This window comes from Eurosta solidaginis, chromosome 3 (assembly GCF_040869045.1).
Source record: "Eurosta solidaginis isolate ZX-2024a chromosome 3, ASM4086904v1, whole genome shotgun sequence".
NCBI classification, from domain to species: domain Eukaryota; kingdom Metazoa; phylum Arthropoda; class Insecta; order Diptera; family Tephritidae; genus Eurosta; species Eurosta solidaginis.
The window spans coordinates 15,808,345-15,833,509 of record NC_090321.1 but is presented as its reverse complement, the minus strand read 5'-3'; the positions used below and the strand labels follow the sequence as shown (position 1 = coordinate 15,833,509).

The 25,165-nt window shown below is 38.0% G+C and overlaps 1 protein-coding gene across 2 annotated transcripts in view; it reads right to left on the bottom strand.

Moving 5' to 3' along the window:
* Positions 1-25,165, bottom strand: part of otk (off-track) — a 138,697-nt gene that overhangs the window by 26,653 nt on the left and 86,879 nt on the right. For both annotated transcript variants that reach the window (XM_067771076.1, XM_067771075.1), the window contains exon 5: positions 525-1,471. In XM_067771076.1, the coding sequence (XP_067627177.1) occupies positions 525-1,471 (947 nt within the window). The remainder of the gene's footprint in view (positions 1-524; positions 1,472-25,165) is intronic.

Sequence of the window (25,165 nt, the reverse complement as noted above, 5' to 3'; positions counted from 1 at the left end):
GGGTGTACGTGAAAATTTTACAAATGAAATTTTTTTTAGTAAGTCATGAAAAAAACCTTAAAAATCTAAGTTGAAAAAAGTTAGAATTATTTTTTTTTTTTTGTTTCAAGAAACTGTTATCGCCAACGTTTTAAGCGGACATTTTTGGGTCGGACAGGGTATACATGAAAATTTTACAATCAAATGAAATCTGTTTTAGTAGGTCATGAAAAAACCGTAAAAATCAAAGTAGAAAAAAAATCAAGAAAATGAAATTTCGCAGGCTCGCAAATTAATTTTTTGGATATGCGTATTGTAACTTTTTTTCCTGAGTCCAAATCCTAACGAAAAATCGATGGCGCGATATCGGTTAATAAATCGACCCACCCTAATATATACACATATTTAAAGTAGTTTTAGCTTACAACTTACAACACGCTTAAAGCACATATTCGTATATAAAAACATACATATGTACGTTCTTTCATAAGTCAAATATATTTGCATATTTATGTAAGTAAGTACTTAAGTAAGTAGAGACTTACCCGTATCCATTTGACTTGCGGCGGTGGCGTGCCCTGTGCCTTACAATGCACCTTTCCTATACTGCCCAGCTCTAAATTCTTTGATGTCGGTTGCGGTACAAACTTTAACTGTTCGATGACTTGCAATTCGCCAGGTTCTGATGTAATCGGCCGATGACCTTCCACGTAGATTTGACAAACATATTGCCCGGCATCGCTCGCAATTACATTACTAAACAACAAAGAACCATTACTACGACTTAGCACAATGCGTGTATCCTCGCGCAATGTCAGCTCCTTTCCCGCTTCAGAAGGTGTGATTGTAGATGCTGTAGAAAATGCATTGAGCTCTAACGTCTTAAAAAGTTTGCCATCTTTTCGCCAACGTAATTGGGCTTGATGATATTTTTCTGGCACCGTATGCGAACAGATCAATTCTGTGGGTTCGTTCTCTTTAATGTTCTTGTTGCCTGGACCCATTGTGATGGTAACATCTGTGATGGGAGCTAATTTATCTTCGTTCATCTGTCCACCACGTTTACCACGGCAAAGAAATACTTGATTCATTGATTCTATAGGCAATTTTTGGTTTTTCTTAAGGCGTGGTATGCAACTGGAGGCGGAAAAGGCGGTACTGCCACTTCTACCACCGCCGATGATGAGTTCATTACGTTCAGGCAATCCACCAGCATTACCAGACCATTGAAGTACGTAACCTTTTTTACTCATCGCTCGTCCAGCTGCATTAGACGCAATACAACGATAGAGTCCACTATCGGCAGCAGTCGGTTGGCGTATAATAAGACGGTTTTGCTGCAATTCAATATTTTTGAGAGTACTCAATTTTTCGCTGTTGCGAAACCATTCGATTTCGAGCATTCCATCACCAGAAGAGCCCTCCACATGGCACTTGAGTGTGACTTCATTGCGATTGCCATTCAGTAGTTGGACGGAGGCCGTTTGAATCCCTGTAAAAGGTTAAGTAAAGATTTGTAAATACTAGGTAAGAGAGAAAGAAGAGTAAATATTGAAGTATTTTGCAAATTAGTTTTGGACGAGTCTAATATTTACAGCATTATATTTTGATTGATTGGCCGCTATTTATTATGAACTTCAAGTGAATAATGAATGCATAATGACGCGAATGAGAGTAACATGGAAAATTAAAAAAATATATATACATACATAGATACTATTACACATTTTATCAAAAAGTACGGCGACAGACAGAGTGTTTTAAGCCCAGAGTAAACTCCTGTTAAAACGAAGAAGAAGTCATAGTAACCGATGTCCAGAGGGTGATTAGATCATGGAGGGAACATTTCTCTGTGCTTTTAAATGGGGATGAAAAGCCCAGGGAGGAGGAGGAACCCAAGCCCTCAATATGTGATGATGGAATAATTGTTCCCTAACCCGATCGCCGTGGTGTGATGGTAGTGTGCTCCGCCTACCACCGAAGGTTCTCGGCTCACACCCCGGGCAAAGCAACATCAATATTTTAGAAATAAGATTTTTGAATTAGAAGAAAAGCTTTCTAAGCCGAGTCGCCCCTCGGCAGTGTTTGGTAAGCACTTCGAGTATATTTCTGCCATGAAAAGCTCTCAGTGAAAACTCCTCTGTCTGGCAGATACCGTTCGGAGTCGACATAAAACAAGCAGGCCCCATGCCGCCAATTTGTAGAGAAATTAAAAGGATCACGGCACGAATTGGAAGAGAAGCTCAGCCTAAAATATGTCTTCGGAGGCTATCGCGCCTTACATTTATTTTTATTTAACCCGACTACGACGAAGTAAGAGTATCGATAACCAGATTAAAAAATCAAAGCCGCATGCGCTGATGGATTGCTTGCAGAGCTATTTATATACGGCGGCGAGGAGTTGGTAAGGCACATACAAAAACGTCTATCAGATCACCGTAAATCGGATGATTGGACATTATCAGCGCGGATGCAGACCTGGTAAAACTACTATTGGCCAGATTTCCACCGTGCAATTACTGGCATATGCTGATGACGTTGATATCATTGGCCTTAACACCGCGCAGTTAGTTCTGCTTACTCCAAACTGGAAAAAGAAGTACCTGCTGTCATCGAGCAAAGAGTCAGCGCTTTTCCAATCACGCCACTATTGGCAGCCATAATTTCTAAATAGTAAAAGATTTCGGTTATTTGGGAAGCAGCATTAACACTAACAAGAACATCAGCTCTGAAATCCAGCGAAGAATCACTGTTGACAATAAATGCTACTTTGGACTAGGTAGGCAACTGAAAAGTAAATTCCTCTCTCGGCAAACGAAAATCATACTCTACAAGTCACTTATCGTACCCGTCTTGCTATATGGTTCAGAAGCATGGACCATGGACAACATCAGATGAAGCGAGTCTGGGAGTGTTCGAGAGAAAAGTTCTTCGAAAGATTTATGGACCTCTACGCGTTGGCGATGGCGAGTATCGAAGAAGATTTAACGTTGAGTTCTACGCAGACATGAACATAGTCCAGCGCTGGCTAGGCCATGTTATGCGAATGAAAGATGACGCTCCGGCTAAGAAAGTCTTTCTATCGGAACCCGCCTATGGAAGCAGAGGAAGAGTGCGGCCCCCACTTCGCTGGAAGAACCAGGTGGAAATGTAATAATGTTGGACGGCCATAACCGTTTAAATGGTTAAGAGTCAATTAAGTAAAGTAAGTAAGTAGAGGCAAACAGACTCACATTTTGGACAAAACGAAAATAATATTGACTGGGGGCGTAGCACCGCACAATTTTCAAAATATTTATATAGCAAAAAAAAAAAAAATACCGGGTGATCACGTGAACCTAACCTGAAAATTTTGTGAAGATCGGTTGAGTACTTTGGATGCCTATAAAAAACACACACACATGTCCCGTTGAGTAAATTTTGAGCTCTCTTAATGAAATTTGGTATGTAAGTTCCTGGGCGCTCATCTCAGATCGCTATTTAAACTGAACGAAATCGGATTATAACCACGCCCACTTTTTCGATATCGAAAATTTCGAAAAACCGTAAAGTGCGATAATTCATTATTAAAGACGGCTAAATCGATGAAACTTGGTAGGTATGCTGACCTTATGACGCAATGGGTGTGGCACCGCCCACTTTTAAAAGAAGGTAATTTAAAAGTTTTGCAAACTATAATTTGGCAGTCGTTGAAGATATGATGATGAAATTTGGCAGGAACGTTACTCCTATTACTATATGTGTTCTAAATAAAAATTAGCGAAATTGAACGTCGAACACACCCACTTTAAAGAAAAAAAATTTTAAGTCAAATTTTAACAAAAAATTTAATATCTTTACAGTATATAAGTAAATTATGTCGACATTCAACTCCAGTAATGATATGGTGCAACAAAATACAAAAATAAAAGAAAATTTCAAAATGGGCGTGGCTCCGCCCTTTTTCATTTAATTTGTCTAGGATACTTTTAATGCCATAAGTAGAACAAAAATTTACCAACCCTTGTGAAATTTGGTAGAGGCTTAGATTCTAGGCGATAACCGTTTTCTGTGAAAAAGGGCGAAATCGGTTGTAGCCACGCCCAGTTTTTATACACAGTCGACCGTCTGTCCTTCCGCTAGGCCGTTAACAGGATAACTTGAGCAAAAATCGATATATCTTTACTAAACTTAGTTCACGTACTTATCTGAACTCACTTTGTATTGGTGTAAAAAATGACCGAAATCCGACTATGACCACGCCCACTTTTTGGATATCGAAAATTACGAAAAATGAAAAAAATGCCATAATTATATACCAAATACGAAAAAAGGGATGAAACATGGTAATTGTATTGGTCTATTGACGCAAAATATAACTTTAGAAAAAAACTTGGTAAAATGGGTGTGACACCTACCATTTTAAGTAGAAGAAAATGAAAAAGTTTTGCAGGGCCAAATCAAAAGCCCTTGGAATCTTGGAAGGAATACTGTTCGTGGTATTACATATATGTATAAATAAATTAGCGGTACCCGACAGATGCTGTTCTGGATCACCCTAGTCCACATTTTGGTCGATATCTCGAAAACGCCTTCACATATACAACTAAGCGCCACTCCCTTTTAAAACTCTCATTAATACCTTTAATTTGATACCCATATCGTACAAACACATTATAAAGTCACCCCTGGTCCACCTTTATGGCGTTATCTCGAAAAGGCGTCCACCAATAGAACTAAGGCCCACTCCCTTTTAAAATACTCATTAACACCTTTCGTTTGATACCCATATTTCACAAAAAAATTCTAGAGTCACCCCTGGTCCACCCTTATTGCGATATCTCGAAAAGGCGTCCACCTATAGAACTGAGGCCCACTCCCTTTTAAAATTATCGTTAACACATTGCATTTCATACCCATATCGTACAAACAAATTCTAGAGTCAGGCCTGGTCCACCTTTATGGCGATATCCCTAAATGGCGTCCACCTATAGAACTATGGCCCACTCCCTCATAAAATACTCTTTAAATTCATTTGATACACATGTCATACAAACAAATTCCAGGGTTACCCTAGGTTCTTTCTACAACATGGTGATTTTCCCTTAGTTTGTCTCCACAGCTCTCAACTGAGTATGTAATGTTCGGTTACACCCGAACTTAGCCTTCCTTACTTGTTATTCATAAGAACATACTTTTCTGCCTACGTCTACTTTCTATGCACTTTTAGACAGGCATCAAATAAACAAATTCATTAAAAAAGGATTAATTAAATTTATACTTTTCTTCAGCTGGAATTTGTAATTAATATGGTTGCTTTAATTTTACCGTTGCTATGAAATTGTTTATTATGTTATATTTATACATTCATTTAAGTATGTGAATATGAATGTAAGTACATAAGTAGGGAACTATTTCTTAATGTACTGGAGGTCATGCACACATCAATGCATCATACATAATTACGTATAGAAGAACATAGACAATACATTTATCACCTTAGTGAGGTGAAGACAAAATGAAGGTGTGAAAAGAGGAAAACACATTTAAAACCAAAAGACCAGTAAAGACGATGAAGGCCCAAAGAATGTAGTAAATAAATTTTAAGGTTCAGTGACCTTTTGGTATGTTTTGATATTGTCAATTTCATGAAAGCTACAGTTTATATCGTAGCAAGATAAGCACAACGTGGTTACATTAAGGTCAATTGCATAGGGTGGTTATGAACATAGAGAAAGCTCCGGAACACCAGAAATATGCCCTAAGTGTTTTTCTGGCCATTGTCGGGGCTTTCAAAAATCTCACCGGACAAGCAATCATAGACAGTCTCAACTCGATTGAAGTCCCTCCGGCCTTAACAATTTGGATCGATTCCTTGTTAAGCTGCAGAATGATCACGTCGCAGCAGGGTCTATGCAGGGCCACAAAATATGTAAACAGTGGAACGACGCCAAGTGGGGTACTATCACCAATGCTGTGGATGCTGGTCATCAACCAATTGCTTTGGCGGTTCGTAAAACTTACGGCGTATGCAGATGATGCTTTAGCCATTATAAGCGGCCGATGTCTTCCAACAATCAGTTCTCTGAGGGATTAGGCGATTTGGGAAGTAATTGCTTGCGCATCTGGAGTAATGCGAACCGCTAACGCGGAAAAAACTGATCTAGTATTAAAGTCTAGGAAATATAAGATCCCTAATTTTACTAAGTCCAAGCTTGGTGGGGTGACCCTATAGGAATAGTATATCACAAAATATCTAGAAATTATACTACATCGTAAGTTGTTGTGGACATTTCATTCATATTGAAGAGAGGGCGAAGAAAGTCTCCGTGGCATTCTATGCATGCAAGTGGATGCTGTGTTGCTTGTGGAGCCTATCGCCCAAACCCTCACACTGGCCATTTGCGGCGATTGTCAAGCCCATACTTTCCTATGGGCCCTAGTTTGGTGAACACCCACGCAAAAAAGTACGTTTACAAAAAATCCTGAGGGGGTATGCAGGCTATCAATGATTGGCATAACGAGAGTCCTCAAGACTACCCCAACAGTAGCATAGCATGCCATTCATCACATCCCACCTGCAGACTTAACGGCCAAAAATTTGTTGCGTAAGCAACTACAACAGGGTGAGAGGACTACTTGGTCCCCTGAGCTTCAGAAGAGATCTTGGGGCCACAATAGAAGGTTGTCGTAACGGTGAGGAAGTTAAGAAAAGGCCGCGGAGTTGGCTGAGGAGGGTTCAGCACTCGATAAATCGACAGTAGGCGTTCAAGTCCTTTTCAAGAGAAATCTAAGGGAGGCAGAAGTTGCACATGATCAATCAAGAAGGAAAGGCGTGGACAGAAGAACGGGCCTGCAAAATTTTTAAGAACATGCGCAAATCGTACAACGATAGACTCACAAAGTTGCTCATATCTCTAAACAGACAAAACTTAATGATCACGGTGTGATAACACTATGGTCACATTCATTCTATGTGAGGTCTTAATTGACCGGCCAGCTCAACCTAACATTGCTATTCAGATAATCAAATTTAATAGTTAAGAGGCCTGAAAGCGCTGTACATGATCTTCATTAATTTTTCATATACATTTATGGCCAAGCAGAAGTTGGGGAGGATAAACCTAAGTAGCTGCTGTCATAGAGCAAAGAGTCAGCGCATATGCGCCTTGGCAACCACGCTACTGTTGGCAGCCATAATTTCGAAATAGTAAACGACTTCGTTTATTTGGGAACCAGCATCAACACTAACAACAACATCAGCTCTGAAATCCAGCGAAGAATCACTCTTGCCAATTAATGCTACTTTGGACTAGGTAGGCAATTGAAAAGTAAAGTCCTCTCTCGGCAAACGAAAATAATACTCTACAAGTCACTTATCGTATCCGTCCTGCTATATGGTGCAGAAGCATGGACCGTCACAACATTAAATGAAGCGGCTGTGTGAAAGAAGAAGATTCAACGATGAGCTGTACGAGCTCTACGCAAATATCAACATAGTCCAGCGATTTAAAACGCAGTGGATGCGCTGGCTTGGCCATGTTATGCGAATGAAGGATGATGCTCCGGCCAAGAGAGTGTTTCTATCGGAACCCGCCTATGGAAGCAGAGGAAGAGGGCGGCCCCCACTCCGCTGAAAGGACCAGGTGGAAAACGATTTAAACTCCTTTGTTGTGACCAATTGGCGCCGGTTGGCAGAGAGAACGAGCGACTGGCGCGCCTTGTTGAACGGCCATAACCGTTTAAACGGGTAAGCACCAATTAAGTAAGTAATAAAGAATTTGAACATTTTTTGGATTAAAAAACAAAATATATACAAGGCGCGCTAACCTCCGAAGAGATTTAAGGCCGTACTTCTCTTCCATTTGGCTTCGAGCTCCCTTTAATCGTTTCCTACAACGTGGCGTAGTGGGACCTACATGTTTTACGCTGACTTCGAACGGCATCTGCAAGGCAGATGAGTTTTCACTGAGAAACTTCTCATGGCTGAAATACACTCGGAGCGCTTGCCACACACTGCCGAGGGGCGACCCCGCATAGAAAAACTTTTTTCTAATTGAAATTTCTTTTTAAAACATCTAATGTATTGTATATCTTGAAACGAAATATTTGCAAATGAATTTTGAACTTCGAATCGTCTGGCCCATAGTGCACACCACTCCACACCTCGCTTGATACACCAATTTTTCTGAATAAAGCAGCAGTCAACAATACTCGACATCACGCTCAAATCTAAACAATAAACGTCAACAACAGAATATGCAAAAATAACAAAATCAATTCCCTTACAACAAAGGAAAGTGAACAAATTTGTCTGGCAACGAGTGGTAACCGAGGAACTCCTTTTCATAATCGGAGAACGAATGCTAAAAAGAAATGTTTGCAAAGTCAGTCAGTCGTTACATTTATTACTTCAGTATTCGAGTATTTGGAATACGAACATTTGTAATTTTCATCATTCGAGGGTTGGTTGTTATTTTGTGTGCATCTTGTGATATTGAAACACTTTACCATGAGCCGTTTATTTTGAAAGTGGCATAAGTCATTTCCAACTCATGGTCTTAAATCCATTGTTATTTTTGAACGAATGCATATATAGATGGTTCTACAATTATAAAATAATAATAAGAAGTGCATCTTTTGGATATTGGACTCTAAAAAACTGGAGGCGAGGAGAGATACAAACAAATTACCACTGAACATAAACGACATGAAATGACTTATGCCACTTTCAAAATAAACGGCTCACATAAGTGAAAGCACAAGTCACAAGAACTCTAAGAAATCAGATTAAGGGAATATAAAAATGCACAGGCAAATAGAAAAACATTATTTCTGCTCAAACCCTTCGTGAGACTGGTGGTTCGGCTGCATGCTTATTTGTAGAACGGTTACTTCGCAGTGGGGGCTATATGGGGCTACAACATCGATGGACAGGTGCACGTCGCAGAGTAGGGTATTATGACCTCTGCAGTAGACGTTAGTCATCAGCAAAATGCTCCGGCGGTTCAATGAGGGACCCGTCAAACTTACGTTTTACACATATGATGATGCAGTTGTCATAAGAGGAAAGTTCCTTCCAACAATTAGCTATATAAAAATAAAATATGCATTAAGAAATGTTTAATAAATAAATAAATAAATAAATAAATAAATATTCGATAGATCGGAACTCAACAATGAGCTCTTTGATGGCTGAGCTTTCGATGTCACTTTATGAATGTAAAAGAATGCTGGGGTTTACGTGGGGTCTATCTGGAGCCCTGAAAACAACCCCGAAGGCTGCACTGTATGCCATTCTGCACATTCCACCTGTACATCTGATGGAGCAGAACATGGAGTTAACAGCTGCAACAAGAATGAATAATTCGGACACCTTGAGCGCAGGCCATACGGCCATAGTAGAATAGAGTCATCAATTATTGGACGAACACACAACCTAGCCCCCTACCGGAGCTTCGATGGGTCTTTTCAAGCCACAATAGAGGTGGAAGGTTGACGTAAGGACGCTCAAATGGCAGACGAAGCGAAGCATGTGTACACCGACGGTTATGAAGTAATAGAAGAAATGAGTCTGCGGTTTACTGTGCTGATCCGGAAATAAACAGATACTACAAGCTGCCAGATCACGTTAGTGTTTTTCAGGCGGTAGTAGAAGCTGAAGCAGTTCAAACAGTTCAGGAAAAAAGCTTAAACTGCAGTTGCATAAATTTTTATATTGACAGCCTACTAGGAATTCGGGCAATAATCTCACACAGCACAACATCTAAAAGTGTGTAAAGAAAAAGATGGTAAGAAATCCCTGGAAAGAACAAGGATAGGAAGAAATATAGATCTATATTGGGTCTCTTGTATATGGGAATAGATGGAAATGGAAAAGCGGACGAGCTTCCTTGTAGGCGCTTGTACCGTAGACGTTTGTACCGTAGACGTCGCAATCAGATTGGGCGAGATTAAAAAAGGCGAGATTTCCACATGATAGACCAAGCGGGAACCGTGTGGCACCCAGCACGGGGCTACAGGCCATGTACAGGTCTTACAACCCTGGACTAACAAAGTCACTCTTATCATTGTAAAGAGGGGACTGTAGGCTCATGATGCGTATTTTGATTGGACACTGCCTTCTGGCGTCACACGATTTAAATTAGGCTTTGTCAGTGCTAGCAGATGTAGGAAGTGCGTGTTGAGGGGGGAAACGATCGAGCACGTGTTATGTACGTGTCCTGCGCTCGCCAGACAGAGAATCCAACTTTAAGGGGTGGTACAGCTTTCAAATCTAGAAGCAGCAAGTAGCATAGGTCCTGGAAAGCTTCTAGTATTTGTTAAGAGGACAAAGGTTTTTTTGTAACATAGGTCCTGGTTACTGAAAAAGGCATTCAGTATGGTCATTGGGCAAACTTCTGGTAACATTCAACCTTAACCAATCTAGAAAATATACATCTGCATGTAGTGATGTTTTAATAATTAGAATTTGGTTTGCGTTTTCTGTAAAAAATGTTTGTCTTTATGTTTAGGTTTATTTTGATCTGAAATTCTCCAGTAAAAGAAGGCGAATAAATATTTAAAGGAAAGTTTTTGCGTCATTTAGGCCCGGTTATTCAGTAGTTGGTTAAGCTAAGCTTAAACTAAGTTTGCTTAAACTCTAGTCAAATTTCAACTCCAGTTAAACTACGAAGCAATTTTTCAGTCACAGTTTAAGGCCTCCTTTGGGCTAGGCTTTTTGTACGTCAACATTGGTTTTTTAATATTTAGATAATATATAGATACGACAACAGCTGGATTTTGCTCACCCAACCAACATTTAAAATATATTTATCCAGCAAAATATATATCTAGTTCCGGAGGTGATATCCATCATCATTATCTAGTTATTCTTAAACCATATAGCTCTCAAGTTGATATACAACTTCATTCTCCAATCACTATTCAGCCTTTGAGAATTTTTGTAAAATTTATAGTTCTCGAGTTAATCTCCAACGTCATTACCATTTACCAAATTATTATCCAACCTTTGACAGATTTTGAGAAATGTACAGTTCTCAAATGAATACACGTTTCTCCAATTGATATCCTTGCATATCAAGTTGAGGTGGGGTTGAAAAAATCCCCACAGTGTTATCACCAAAGCCAACAGCTATTTATTGTGAGAAATATTTGGGCGGCCACCGTGGTGTGATGGTAGCGTGCTCCGCCTATCACACCGTATGCCCTGGGTTCAACTCCCGGGCAAAGCAACATCAAAATTTTAGAAATAAGGTTTTTCAATTAGAAGACATTTTTTCTAAGCGGGGTCGCCCCTCGACAGTGTTTGGCAAGCGCTCCGGGTGTATTTCTGCCATGAAAAGCTCTCAGTGAAAACTCATCTGCCTTGCAGATGCCGTTCGGAGTCGGCATAAAACATGTAGGTCCCGTCCGGCCGATTTGTAGGGAAAATCAAGAGGAGCACGACGCAAATTGGAAGAGAAGCTCGGCCTTAGATCTCTTCGGAGGTTATCGCGCCTTTCATTTATTTATTTTTTTAAACACCTGATTGATAGCAGTAATGAAACGTAATTTATCGAAAATAAATTATATACATTTTATTTTATTTTCCTGAAAATACTGTAGTATTGGAACCTTGCAACGAACCACAAGTTGGGAACTGCAATTTTTCAACTTTAGTAATAGCATTTTTCGCTTTATATTATTCCCTCTTTTGCTGCGATTGCTATGATTCTCGAGTTGAGCCACTGTTTCGAAACAACTCTTGAGATTTTAGAAGTATGCCTAGTTATCAACATGAGCTCTAATGGTACTCAAACCCAAATATTTGTTGGGTATATTCGACGCCATTTCGAAAGAACGCAAATAATTGATGGGTTAAGTAGAGTTCAACGCTGCCAGATGGGCCGCTTAAGCTCAGCTTAAACTTCAGTTAAAGTAGACTGAAAAATTGCAGAATAAGTATAAGCGTAGTTTAATTGACAAACTGAGTTGAACTTGTACAGAAAAACCGGGTCTAACTGTTGTCTATGACGCAAACTTGTTTTCTCGATACTCTGTAATGAACATGCTACAATGCTATATCCCATCATATCTGTCGGTATAACATTTACTCCCCCTTGATTGTGTTTGATTCAATGTGAGGAACTGTGTCCGATAACTTCCATTTTATTTTCATTTGCAACGTCGGAAAAACACATAAAATTTTACGAGCGGCAGCTGAACACAGACGAATAACAGCTTTTGCAGCAACTGCGTGGAGGAGTGCGGAACAACAAGCAAATCAGAAACAACATTTGACTTGGGTTTTATAAAACAAACTGTATGTTTGTATGTGTGTGTAAATATCTGCATATTATGCTAAATACATATATGTGTATGTACATTAGGATATCTCAAAAACAAAAATTGTGATTTTTATAATGAATATTCAATTTATTTTTTTTTTTTATTTTATTTTTTTTTTTTTTTATTCAAGAAGCCGCAATGAAGTTATTGCCAATTCGATAATTTCGAATGCTGATATTTCCAAAAAGTATCAATTTATATCTACTGTACTATCCAACATTCAGTTTTCGAAAGTTTTCAAATAAGGGGCTCTTTTACCAAATTCTGAATTACAGGTTTTTTTGAAACAATTCCTGGGATAGGCCGTTGTATAAAAATAATCTGAGATAAGGCGTTTTCGAACAGGAAGCCGAGATAGGATGATATTCCACCCAATCGTAGGTTATGTTGAACTGACCGGCCAGTTTAAAGTTAACGATCTCACATAGACTGAATGTGTTCATAGTGTTACCAAAATTTGTTTGACAACCAACCGGAAACACCTCAATCAGGTAACAGCAATTATGTTATGAATAACTCCGTCCTCTTGGCAAATACTAGAAATTTTCTAGGACCTAGCTTCGAGATCTGGCAGCTCTGTCGCCCTAATAGCTTGACCCCGCGAGCGATGTACACGAACACAGAATGTGCCAACCGTTTCTTCCTACAGCTCGCACTTCTTACATTTGCTGTTACTGACGAGGTGAGCTTATAAGCATGTGACGCCAGAAGGCAGTATGTCCATCATCAGCCTTAAGTAATATCTCTTTAGAGATATCAGAAACTATCTGATATTATTAGAAATTGTGCAGCCTCGCACTTCTGTCCACGCCTTTCCTGCTTGATGGACCATATGCAACTCCTGTCAACTTTTAATTTCTCCCAAACGGATCGCGACGTATATCGTCGATTCATCTAGTGTTGCACCCTCTTTTGCCCACTCATCGACGTTTTCGTTACCTTCTATCCGTTTATGGCCGAGAACCCAATATAGACGAAATACTATTTGTTATTATTACCTTGATCGCCGCCTGACTGCCAATATATGTTTTGCCTTGACTGCAGCTTAAGCACGCTTCCTCCTGAATTTCTGCTGCTTTCTTCACGGATAGAACTTCCACCTGAAAGACAGCAAACAGCAAGACCCGAACCCTTTCCGTGAATTTGAAACCATCGGTTTATGCGTGTATAGTATTTCCTGCGCTTTTCGCACCTTTGCACAGCTCTCCGGCTCCATATTGGAGCCAAGATATTTTTCGCAGCTCATGCACCATGCAGCCCGTTCGCCCTACATTTAATGACGATATACTGCTTTGGCCATGTGACCTGCACTCAAGCTGCCCTGATTTTGGCCATTATGTCTGCAGGTAGTATGTGCTGAATGGCATGCAATGATGTTGTCGATGTAGTTTTAAGAGCTCCCGTTGTGTCAATCATTGATAATCTGCATAGCCCCTCAAGTTTTTTTGGTAAACGTGCGTTTTATGCGGCATTCAACCAAACTGGGACACCATCGTAAAGGACGGACTTGAACAGTTGCCGTAAATACCCAATGTGAAAATTTGGGCGATAGGCCCCACGAGCATCCTAGCATCCTCTTGCGTGCATACAGTGCACAGAAGCTTTCTTCGCTCTCTCTTCCATATCAATCGTAGGGTTGCCTTTAAAAAAAAATGTTTTTAGTAGTATTTTATCTTTTACTATTCAATTTCTTTCAGCGGCCACCGTGGTGTGATGGTAGCGTGCTCCGCCTACCACACCGTATGTCCTGGGTTCGCACCCCGGCCAAAGCAACATCAAAATTTTAGAAATAAGGTTTTTAAATTAGAAGAAAATTTTTCTAAACGGGGTCGCCCCTCGGCAGTGTTTGGCAAGCGCTCCGGGTATATTTCTGCCATGAAAAGCTCTCAGTGAAAACTCATCTGCCTTGCAGAGTCCGTTCGGAGTCGGCATAAAATATGTAGGTCCCGTCCGGCCAATTTGTAGGGAAAATCAAGAGGAGCACGACGCAAATTGGAAGAGAAGCTCGGCCTTAGATCTCTTCGGAGGTTATCGCGCCTTACATTTATTTATTTTTATATCCCGAATTAGTTGTGTCGGATCATTATGGGTTTGGCGCTGTTAGACGGTAGGTACACTGTGATTATTTTATTAGAATTTAGTTTCTGCACATTTCAATGGTCAAGTAGTTTTAGAATACTAGCTTTGATCAAACATTTCAAACAATCGAATTACAAGTAAAATATGAAGTGCACTTTCTTTTTGGAACAATCCTTATGTAGATACTTATGTGCATATAGGTAAGTTAGTAGTCATCAACTTAATTAGTTTACGCCATAATAAACTTGTATGCATTTATGTGTTTCTTTTGATTTTAGGCCGCCTCTGAACAGGGCCGGCGAAACATTAAAAATTCGGGTGGGTAATTTTTCGAACCGGAAAAACTTCCCCTTATTTTGACTTTTGCTGTAATTCTTATAAAATTATAACATTGTACTGTTTTCAACCAACTTTATTAATCACTTTAAGTTACAAAAAACAATTTTCGTAAAACTACAATTTATATTAAATTCTCATTGTTGAAGCGCGAATATGGCAGCTCGCTTCGAATTTTTGGAAATAAATTTATTCGGCGGCCACCTTGGTGTGATGGTAGCGTGCTCCGCCTACTACACCGTATGCCCTGGGTTCACACCCGGGCAAAGCAACATCAAAATTTTAGAAATAAGGTTTTTCAATTAGAAGAAATTTTTCTAAGCGGGGTCGCCCCTCGACAGTGTTTGGCAAGCGCTCCGGGTGTATTTCTGCCATGAAAAGCTCTCAGTGAAAACTCATCTGCCTTGCAGATGCCGTTCGGAGTCGGCATAAAACATGTACGTCCCGTCCGGCCGATTTGTAGGGAAAATCAAGAGGAGCACGACGCAAATTGGAAGAGAAGCTCGGCCTTAGATCTCTTCGGAGGTTATCGTGCCTTACATTTATTTATTTTAAATTTATTCATGAGGATATCAAGATCAAGATCATCAGTTTCCTTTGAGTACGAATGTAGAATCGCGACATGATTCAGTCGATCTTACGCCATAGTCGATCTCAAATAATTTTTTACTCTACGTAAAACAGATAAACTTCTCTCGTTAGAGCAAGTTTACCCCGGAATAGTAATCAACAATTGTATAAAACTTAAATATTCAGGAACAAGTCCTCTACATCAATTATTTTCTTTCATAAATTGTACAATATCTTTCAATGCTCTTGGAAATACTTTTGTACGTTTCATTAAATTCAATGCCACATCTCTCACACTGACTAACCTGTAGTGGAATTCACTAACTTATAACGATGCGATTTGTCGAGATTTTAATTAACGATTTTGTCGCTTACCTTATCGATAGTCCCTATTCACTAATCGTTTTAACGACTCGACATAGTTGACATTTAAATTTCGTTTTAATAGTAGAAAAAATGCGAAAAGCACAAAAGGAATGCCAAAGATAAATAAATTCCGTATACAAACTGCTTTTAAAAGTCAATTTGTGCAAATTTTTACCTATTTTAACAAAAAGGTAAGTAAATGCGGTACTAGTTGCATATTTCCCAACATATCCAATTTCTCACATTAAAATAGATTGGCGTCAACAAGTAATATCACTCAAAGAAGTAATATCACTCAAACGTACGCCAAGTACTCAAATGCAATTTGATTTATAAATAAAGCAGTTTTTGTGTTTAAAAGTATTTAATTAAAGTTCCGATTTTCTTTTTTAACTAAAAATGCCGGAAATGTTAATTTTGTGATTTTCCACGCAGCCAATTTACTTGCTGTTTATTTAACAACACAGCTGATCGTCGATAAATAAATATCGATAAACATAGTTACTGAATAACGAAATCGTTATGGTTATCGATTCGCAAATTAAGCGAATGCAAATGTGGTTAGAAAAGTTAATGAATTCCACTACTGAACTCGTCAAAATCACTTTTATAAAACAGGTGATTTTTTCCAAGTCAACTGTTTCACCAACTGCAAATTGTACCAATGTTCGAAAAAATTTGGCTGAATCTGTGTCGAATCTACTTTTCAAAGAGCAAAGTACTTGGTTCACAGTAAATTTTACGATAATATTCTTTTGGAGTGTTGAATACATGGTCGTTATCATTTTTGCTGTCAATTCGCTTTGAAATTTTCCGTTGACGTGGCAAATTCGGTTCCCTGATTGCAAATTTCTTTGGCAACTCTATATTTTAGCCAAATTGATTCAAATCTGGAATCGCGGGAAATTTCCAACGTGTGTGTTACAGCTTCAATTTTACGAGACGAATCTACGACATAAATTTCTACCTTTTGAAATTCTTTGTTTAGTACTTCAATTCGGTCAAATATCTCTATTAAAGCATTTATAAGGAACAACAATGAGAAAGACTCCATACGCCCAAAAAACCTGCAGCTTTGGCGACGATTGTGCTATCGACTTCCCGATCTTCCACCAGCCCTTCAAAGAATGCAATCAGAGGTTCGTAATTAGCCAATGCGCTTTTTAGAGACTTGATTCACAATGTAAATCTGACAGAAAATAATATTCCCACAAAACAAGGTTTTACGACTTTCTTAATTATCTCCTTGATTAAAGGGTGTGATTTTAACTCGTTGGGCATTACGCTGCAATAGCAGGAATCATTTTTCCATTGTCTTCCTCTTCTGCCTGCAGTTCTTTGATTTTCGTGAGACGTTTCGGCGTATCTCTCACAAAATTGATCAACCCCTTCACTACCCCGATGAATTTTCTCGCAGTGAGAACTTGTTCGATTGTATCTTGTACTACAAGATTTAAATTCTGAGCATTACAATGTGTGAAAAGTTGTCTGGTCTCTTCTTCTTGAAACCTTTGTTGTAACCCTGAAATTTTCCCAAACACTTTTTTTTTGATCTGACAATAAAACAAAACAAATGAATGGGAAAACATATGATATGTTCAGTCTATTCCCGTACTCCAAGAAACAGTCAGAAACTGTCCAGGACCAGGAAATACAAATATGTATTTAATAGAAAAGCAACACAATACTCTAACGCTATGAACACAATCAAAGCTACATACAAAAATATATCTCTACTTCGTTTTATCAATCGATGAACCTATTAAAAATGTATCCATTTGATTTTTTTGTATCTTTGTATCCACTCCAAATTGATACAATTGTATCCACAAATCACCTACCCCATATAACCCACCATACCCACGCCTTCCGCCGGCCCAGCCTCTGAAGTTGCATTAGGAAAAAAAAGCAAAAGGCAACAGCACAGATCACATATGCTGCACAGTTTTACGTTCGTCATGTTTGATATTCGTTTTTATTTACTTCTTGGAAGTAGCATCCACGCCGAATTGTAGCCACCTTCAATTAAATTGAATATACTTATGCATTTCTTTTGTTTCTTAGTTCTTCTTATTGCGGTATTGGTTGATGTTTGTACATCAGTTTAAGTTTTTCAACTGTAGCAAAGAGGATAAATACAATAAGAGCCGTCACTCGTTATTTTTTTGGCATTTACTCGATGTATACTGAGAGGTAGTCGCTACTTTTTTTTGGGCGAGATGTTTATAAATGTCTTCTGTACATTTTCGTGGGGTATTTGTATTTATTTTTCGACTGCATTTAATTAATTTATTTAATTCTCTTTCCAAAAATCATAGTTGCACAAGGGGCTTACACGGCATGGATAAATGCGAGACAATTAAAAATGTCCCTCTCAGAAAACATTCGGCATCAATTTTTTCAATTTCCAGCGAGATAATCGCCACAAAATAACGAGTGACGGCTCTTATTGTATTTATCCTCTTTGACTGTAGTCTTTCGAGCTGTAAAAATAACAACGAACTTAGTACATTAAAGATGTTTAAGAGTTTTTGTTAACACTAGTTTCACAATAAATAATAGTTTAAAAAAACTAAAAAAACACGCTTTTATAGCTAACCGAACTAAAAAAACTTAAAATAATTTTCAATTAAAAAGAGTTTATATAACAGTAGTAGAAGGTCAAACAATCATTTATAGTTAATCACCTCAAAATAAAATTATAATAAAATTTAAGTTACTGACAGAATAATTTAATTCACAGTAAAAAGCGTGGGGTGCATTTGACTACATTTCATATATTTCCTCTCAGATAGTTGCCAATAGAATGATTGTAACATTCAATATCAAGCACCCCACGCTTTTTACTGTGAATTAAATTAATCTGTTAATAAATTAAATTTTATTATAATTTTATTTTGAGGTGATTAACTATAAATGATTGTTTGACCTTCTACTACTGTTATATAAACTCTTTTTAATTGAAAATTATTTTATATTTTTTAGTTCGGTTAGCTATAAAAGCGTGTTTTTTTAGTTTTTTAAAACTATTTTTTTATTTTTAATTTTTTAGTTCAAGTAATTTTAAAAGTTTTAGTCGAGAGTGATAAAACCTCGAAACGCCAGCGGCCCATGGCACCGAAAAGGGCCAAGACGCAGGGAGGCTGGATGCGGTCTTTCGCCGAAATTGCCAAGGGTCGGCAGATCATTGGCATTATAGACGAGAGCAGCGAAGATGGCAGGATCCCGAAACAACAGTGGAAGTGGATCGAGGCCGCGCTCGCTACGGTGGCCGTTGACGACCTCAGGTCGGTAAACCTCTATAGGGCCGCCGTCACGCTGATAGGGGTGGTATATCCGGGCGCGCGCCTCAAGGTAGTGGAGGCGCGTGATATCCCCTCACGACCAAGGGCTAGAGCCTGGGTTCCAGTGACGCCAACAGACCCAGCTGACATCCTGGAGCTGCTCCAGGAGTACAACCCGCTACAAGTTTGGAAGTCAACCCGGATAAAACCGAGCTTGTCCTCTTCACGAGGAGGTACAAAGCACCAAATCTTACACCGCCAAGAATTGGGGGTACGTTCTTAGCATTTAGCGGCCAAGTCAAGTATTTGGGAGTCATTCTGGATAGGAAGCTATTATGGTGTGACCATATAGTGGAGCGATCCCGGAAGGCAGCAGCAGAGTTGTTCACCTGCAAGAGGGCAATTGGCACCTCCTGGGGATTCTCCCCTAAGGTGACCTACTGGATTTACACAGCCATTGTGCGCCCGATTCTTCTTTATGGTGCCTTGGTCTGGTGGCCTGCACTAGCTAAAAGTACCTATCTTAAAATGCTTCAAAAGGTGCAACGGAGTTCGGAGCTCTGCATTACCGGTGCTCTCGGCTCCACTCCAGATTCCGTTACATACATACATGGATACATAGATACATAGATAGATACAGACCAAGCTAATAAAAGCGTGTTAAAAAGGGCTCCAGTATGCTCTTTCGTAGATGTGCCATGCATCCACTTCTATCATTAATAAAGGAATGCGTTTTTCGCATTATGTGCAAGGTTTCAAATCTATGGTCATGTGAGGTGGTCATAAGTTCAACTGACCTTATGTCCGTTAACCTTATGTCACCCCACCATCACATTATTGCATTGTCATCGAGCCTTGATACGCGTGCAAAGTTTCAATCAAACCTATGGCCATTCAAAGGGGTAATGAGGCCAATTGACCTTATGGCCCTTGACCTTATGTCACAGCACCATCACATTCATGCATTGTCATCGAGCCTTGATACATGTGCAAAGTTTCAATGAAACATATGGCCATTCAAGGTGGTAATAACGCCAATTGACCTTATGGCCGTTGACCTTATGTCACCGCACCATCACATTAATGCATTATCATCGAGCCTTGATACGTGTGAAAAGTTTCAATCAAACTTATGGCCATTCAAAGTGGTAATAAGGCCAATTGACCTTATGGACGTTGACCTTATGTCACCACACCATAACATTAATGCATTGTCATCGAGCCTTGATACGCGTGCAAAGTTTCAATCAAACCTATGGCCATTCAAAGGGGTAATGAGGCCAATTGACCTTATGGCCCTTGACCTTATGTCACAGCACCATCACATTCATGCATTGTCATCGAGCCTTGATACGTGTGCAAAGTTTAAATGAAACATATGGCCATTCAAGGTGGTAATAACGCCAATTGACCTTATGGCCGTTGACCTTATGTCACCGCACCATCACATTAATGCATTGTCATCGAGCCTTGATACGTGTGAAAAGTTTCAATCAAACTTATGGCCATTCAAAGTGGTAATAAGGCCAATTGACCTTATGGACGTTGACCTTATGTCACCACACCACCACATTAATGCATTGTCATCGGTCCTTGATACGTATGCAAAGTTTCAAATTAATCAGACTTCTAGAAACCGGCGAAAATTAAGCTCAAAGATTCCGTTACATACAGGTCAAGATAATAAAAGCGTGTTAAAAACTTCTTTGTATTGGCATACTTCTCATTCACAGTGCAGCAGTTTATATTTTCTTATCGACTTTGTTGAACACCTCCTTGTTCCACTCGCATTTTAGTATTCCTTAGATTTTAGGCTATCTAACGAATGTTTTTTTTTTACAACTCGGTGGTAAAAGACTTCTACTCTAGTTGTTTTTGCAGGCGTAGCAACTATTTATGCACACAAAGGGCCTGACAAAGTTGCCATAGTCTTAACGCCATAGTCATAACCATTTTTTTACTTATCCATATCAGTTATTGGTGCCTTAACATACAAATCTTAAAATTTTCGTAAAAATGATGAAAACGCAAAAAATTACAAACATATACCACAAATAATAAGCGTCTTAGTCAAAACGTATCCAAAACTAACTTACTAAATAAAATATACAAAAAGTTAATAAATTCACCAACTGAAATATTTTTAGGTTATGGATACGGCGAAAAACCAAAAACCAATTGGGTGGCTATGGTATAGTTATGGCTAGGGCGTTATGGTATGGCACCATTGACCAAATACGTTGATTTCCAAAAGGTAGGTGGCAAGTTTTCCACGACTTTTAAAGCCCTGTCAAAGCGGACGTATCCATATCCATGTAAAACCGCTGATCCATCCAGCCTTATAGTGCGGTAACCACACCGTAAGAAATGAAAAATTCCAAACGCTGAAGAAAACTGTCGGTTGTCAAGTAGTATCCCGCTCTCAAGAAAACTCAAAAGAAAGTTTCTTTAGCAAACGTCCACATGGTTTCGCCAAGATACATAAATACATATGCGTTTCTCATTATTCCTTGAGCAACCACTCCCTAAGAACACAATCGATTAAATATCAGGTATAAAAGTGACTGTATTTATGAGATTTTTATGAATGGAATTTGCAATTCGGTTTGAGCACAATCTCTTACACTTGCTTAGCGTATCCTCTGCTTAAGTTTAAGGTGCATTTTTAATTCAGTTTATATTAGTTTTACGAAACTTTTCTTGAGCGATGTCTTATGATGTTGATAACTCGCTTTAAGTATGTACTTGCTTATAAGAAATATCGTCAGTACTCATTTGAGCCGTTGGGTTTTTATTATATATTATTTATTAAAAGATCGATTCTGAGTACTCAAATGCACTCCTTACCTTAAATCTACTTTATATTTAAAAAGGATCAAGTAAATAAATAGAATAAAAGTTGTATAAAGTACTGGGTATTTAAGGAGTACTTAGGTCAAAATACAAAAAAGTACTTGGAGGTCACAAGATTTGCCCAAAAAGTTTTACCAGGTATTCAGTTTCAGACAACCGAATCTATCTAATGGCTTCTTTCAATAACGTCGAACATATCTCAAAATTTGGTTGATGAAAATGGCCCGTCTTAGAATTTTTTTCATAAACGCATTATCGCATGTCGAAATGGATTGAATTTATTTCTAGAAAGAGCATTGTGGAAACAACCTCTGAGATAGCCCTTTAAGGAAAAAATTCTTTAGTATGGTGCTCTTTAAACAAATTCTAAAATAAGACGTTTTCGAACCGGCATTCGAAATGGATATTAAAAGAAAATTCTTCAGTTTTGATAGAATAATATGAGTTTGATGATTTCGGGGCCATTATTTTGAAATTGCAAAAGTACATCAGCTTTTAATGAGCGATATGAAAACTTCTTATATAGTACCAAGTAATTTAACAAGTACACGATTCTTAAACGTATCGTTACCCAAGTAGTGCTAAAACTGATCATTACTTCCCAACACTAGATCATTTCTTTAAAATCATGTTTCTCAGTCCAGGATAAGGGGAAAGAATAAACTATTTGATTTCCACATCATACACATATTTGACCTTTAATCCCAAGGGATAGAAATAAAGTCTGACCACTTTTGATTTTCGGTTCGTGATGGACCTTATTTAGGATTCGCCCACATATAAATAAACAAACAATTGCTAAAAAAATTTGTTTTGAAAAAGTATAGCAAAATGCGTAATTTCATTTCGCTAGAATATCAATAAATAAGTTTGATTTGTTATTTTGATAGAGCAAAATATGTTTGTTTAGCTAATTAAAACAAACAAAAAACAAGTAAGGGTGTCTAAGTTTGGGTGTAACCGAATATTATATACTCAGCGTGAGTTTGAATTGTACAGTTTATTTCAGATAAATAACTTTTTCGAATCTTGTTACGAGGAACTTTTTTTTTGTTGGTTTTATAATGCTTTTTCGCTAAGATATAGCTTATTATTCTAGTCTATGACCCTATTAAATATCTTTTATATAAAAGTGGGCGTGGTTTTTAACCGAAACCTCCATTTTTCCTAGAAAATTTCCTCCTATAAGGAAGATATATGTACCCAATCTTATTACGATTCTTTAATTTTTCTTCGAGTTATGGCTCCCGAAATATAGAAAATTGTTTGATCACGTCCATTTTCAAAAATTAAAATTTTGTCTTTTTCTTGTTATAATTTCGCTTGGAAAATGAAACACCATTGATATAAAGCTCTTTTTGCAAAGATATAGCTTATTTTATTCGTCCACTACCCTTTTGAAAATCTTTTATATAAAAAAAGGGCGGTGCCACGCCCATTTTCAAAAATAATCTAGAGTTTTAATATCAGTCTACACATCAAATATTAATATTCTATTTACTAAATAATCAGGTTTTATGTATTTTCCAAAATGTTATATATGTAAGAAGTGGGCTTGGTTACCATCTGATTTCCCTCATCTTTAACAGCGATGGGAGATGAGCGCCAAGGAACCCATTTACCAAATTTCAATATTTTGTTCTCAATATTTCCTCAAGTTATCGTGTGCACCGACAGATGGATGGACGGATCGACGGACATGGCTAAATTCCTTTTATCATCCTCAGCATTTCAATATATGGAAGTCTATATTTATCTCGATTCATTTATGACCGTTATGTTACCAAAGTTAATATGCTCTGTGTGCAAAGCACGCGGAGTATAACAAGATTGGTCTTGTGTAGCTATAACTTAAATTTAGTGGTACTTTTGTTATTTTCCTGAAATTTTATTTTTTATTTACACGTCTCAAAACAGATAAAACTAATTAAGTATACCCATTGTTCTTTTCATTAACAATACATACAGACAGTACTACTGTCAACTAAATAACACGCTTTGCAAATACGTATGGGCAAGTCCTTGGTAATGGAAGCGACATTCGAAAGTATTTCAACGTGCATAAAAGAAAACATGACCAGCGAACTAAACGGGTATTACAATATTTGAAGCAACAATTATGGCTACCTCAAAAATATAAGTACATATATTTGACCATATATGATAAGGTTTTACATGATAAGGAATTACACTAAATGACATTGAAAATATTATCTTTGCGAGAAATCAAGTTTTAGGTCTAGTAGAGTAAACAAAATCTACATACCTGGAATTTCGAATTCGCTCTCAAAATCCGGACTAAGGGCCCCAACCCCCCTTTTCATAAGCGGAGACGTATACTGGTATATAACTTTCCCTCGATAAATTTTTTGGTCATTAAATGTTCGTTTTATAGAAGATATAAAACAAAAGTACGAAATAAATCAAAACTTTAAAGCGATCATATATAATTTTGCGTTCAAGAACTCACGAATATAAAAAATCCATTGAAATTTGGATAAGATATTCTCATTTAACCATATCTAGTCGACAAATATATATATGTGACCTGGAAATATGAATCGGCCCTATTGTACGAAAATACCGTTCTTGACTTTTTGAGTGATTTTTATAGGAAATTTAACGCTCTTTCCAATGGAACAAACTGCAGTTTTCTACCTTTCTTAGTTTTTTCGCAAATCGCATTTAAAGCCAAATCGGACCATAAATACAATTTTTGAAATCTTTCGATCCATTCGCCACTTAGAGTTTTTTTTTTATTATTGCATTGTCATCGAGTTCTGAACTATATTCCAAGTTTCAAGCTTTTAGTTTATCGGGAAGTTAATGCAATTTTGATACTCAGTTGAGCAGAGCTCACAGAGTATATTAACTTTGATTGGATAACGGTTGGTTGTACAGGTATAAAGGAATCGAGATAGATATAGACTTCCATATATCAAAATCATCAGTATCGAAAAAAAATTCGATTGAGACATGTCCGTCCGTCCGTCTGTCCGTTAACACGATAACTTGAGTAAATTTTGAGGTATCTTGATGAAATTTGGTATGTAGGTTCCTGGGCACTCATCTCAGATCACTATTTAAAATGAACGATATCGGACAATAACCACGCCCACTTTTTCGATATCGAAAATTTCGAAAAATCGAAAAAGTGCGATAATTCATTACCAAATACGGATTAAGCGATGAAACTTGGTAAGTTAGTTGAACTTATTATGCAGAATAGAAAAATAGTAAAATTTTGGACAATGGGCGTGACACCGCCCACTTCTAAAAGAAGGTAATTTAGAAGTTTTGCAAGCTGTTATTTAGCAGTCGTTGAAGATATTATGATGAAATTTGGCGGGAACGTTACCCTTATTACTATATGTCTGCTTACTAAAAAT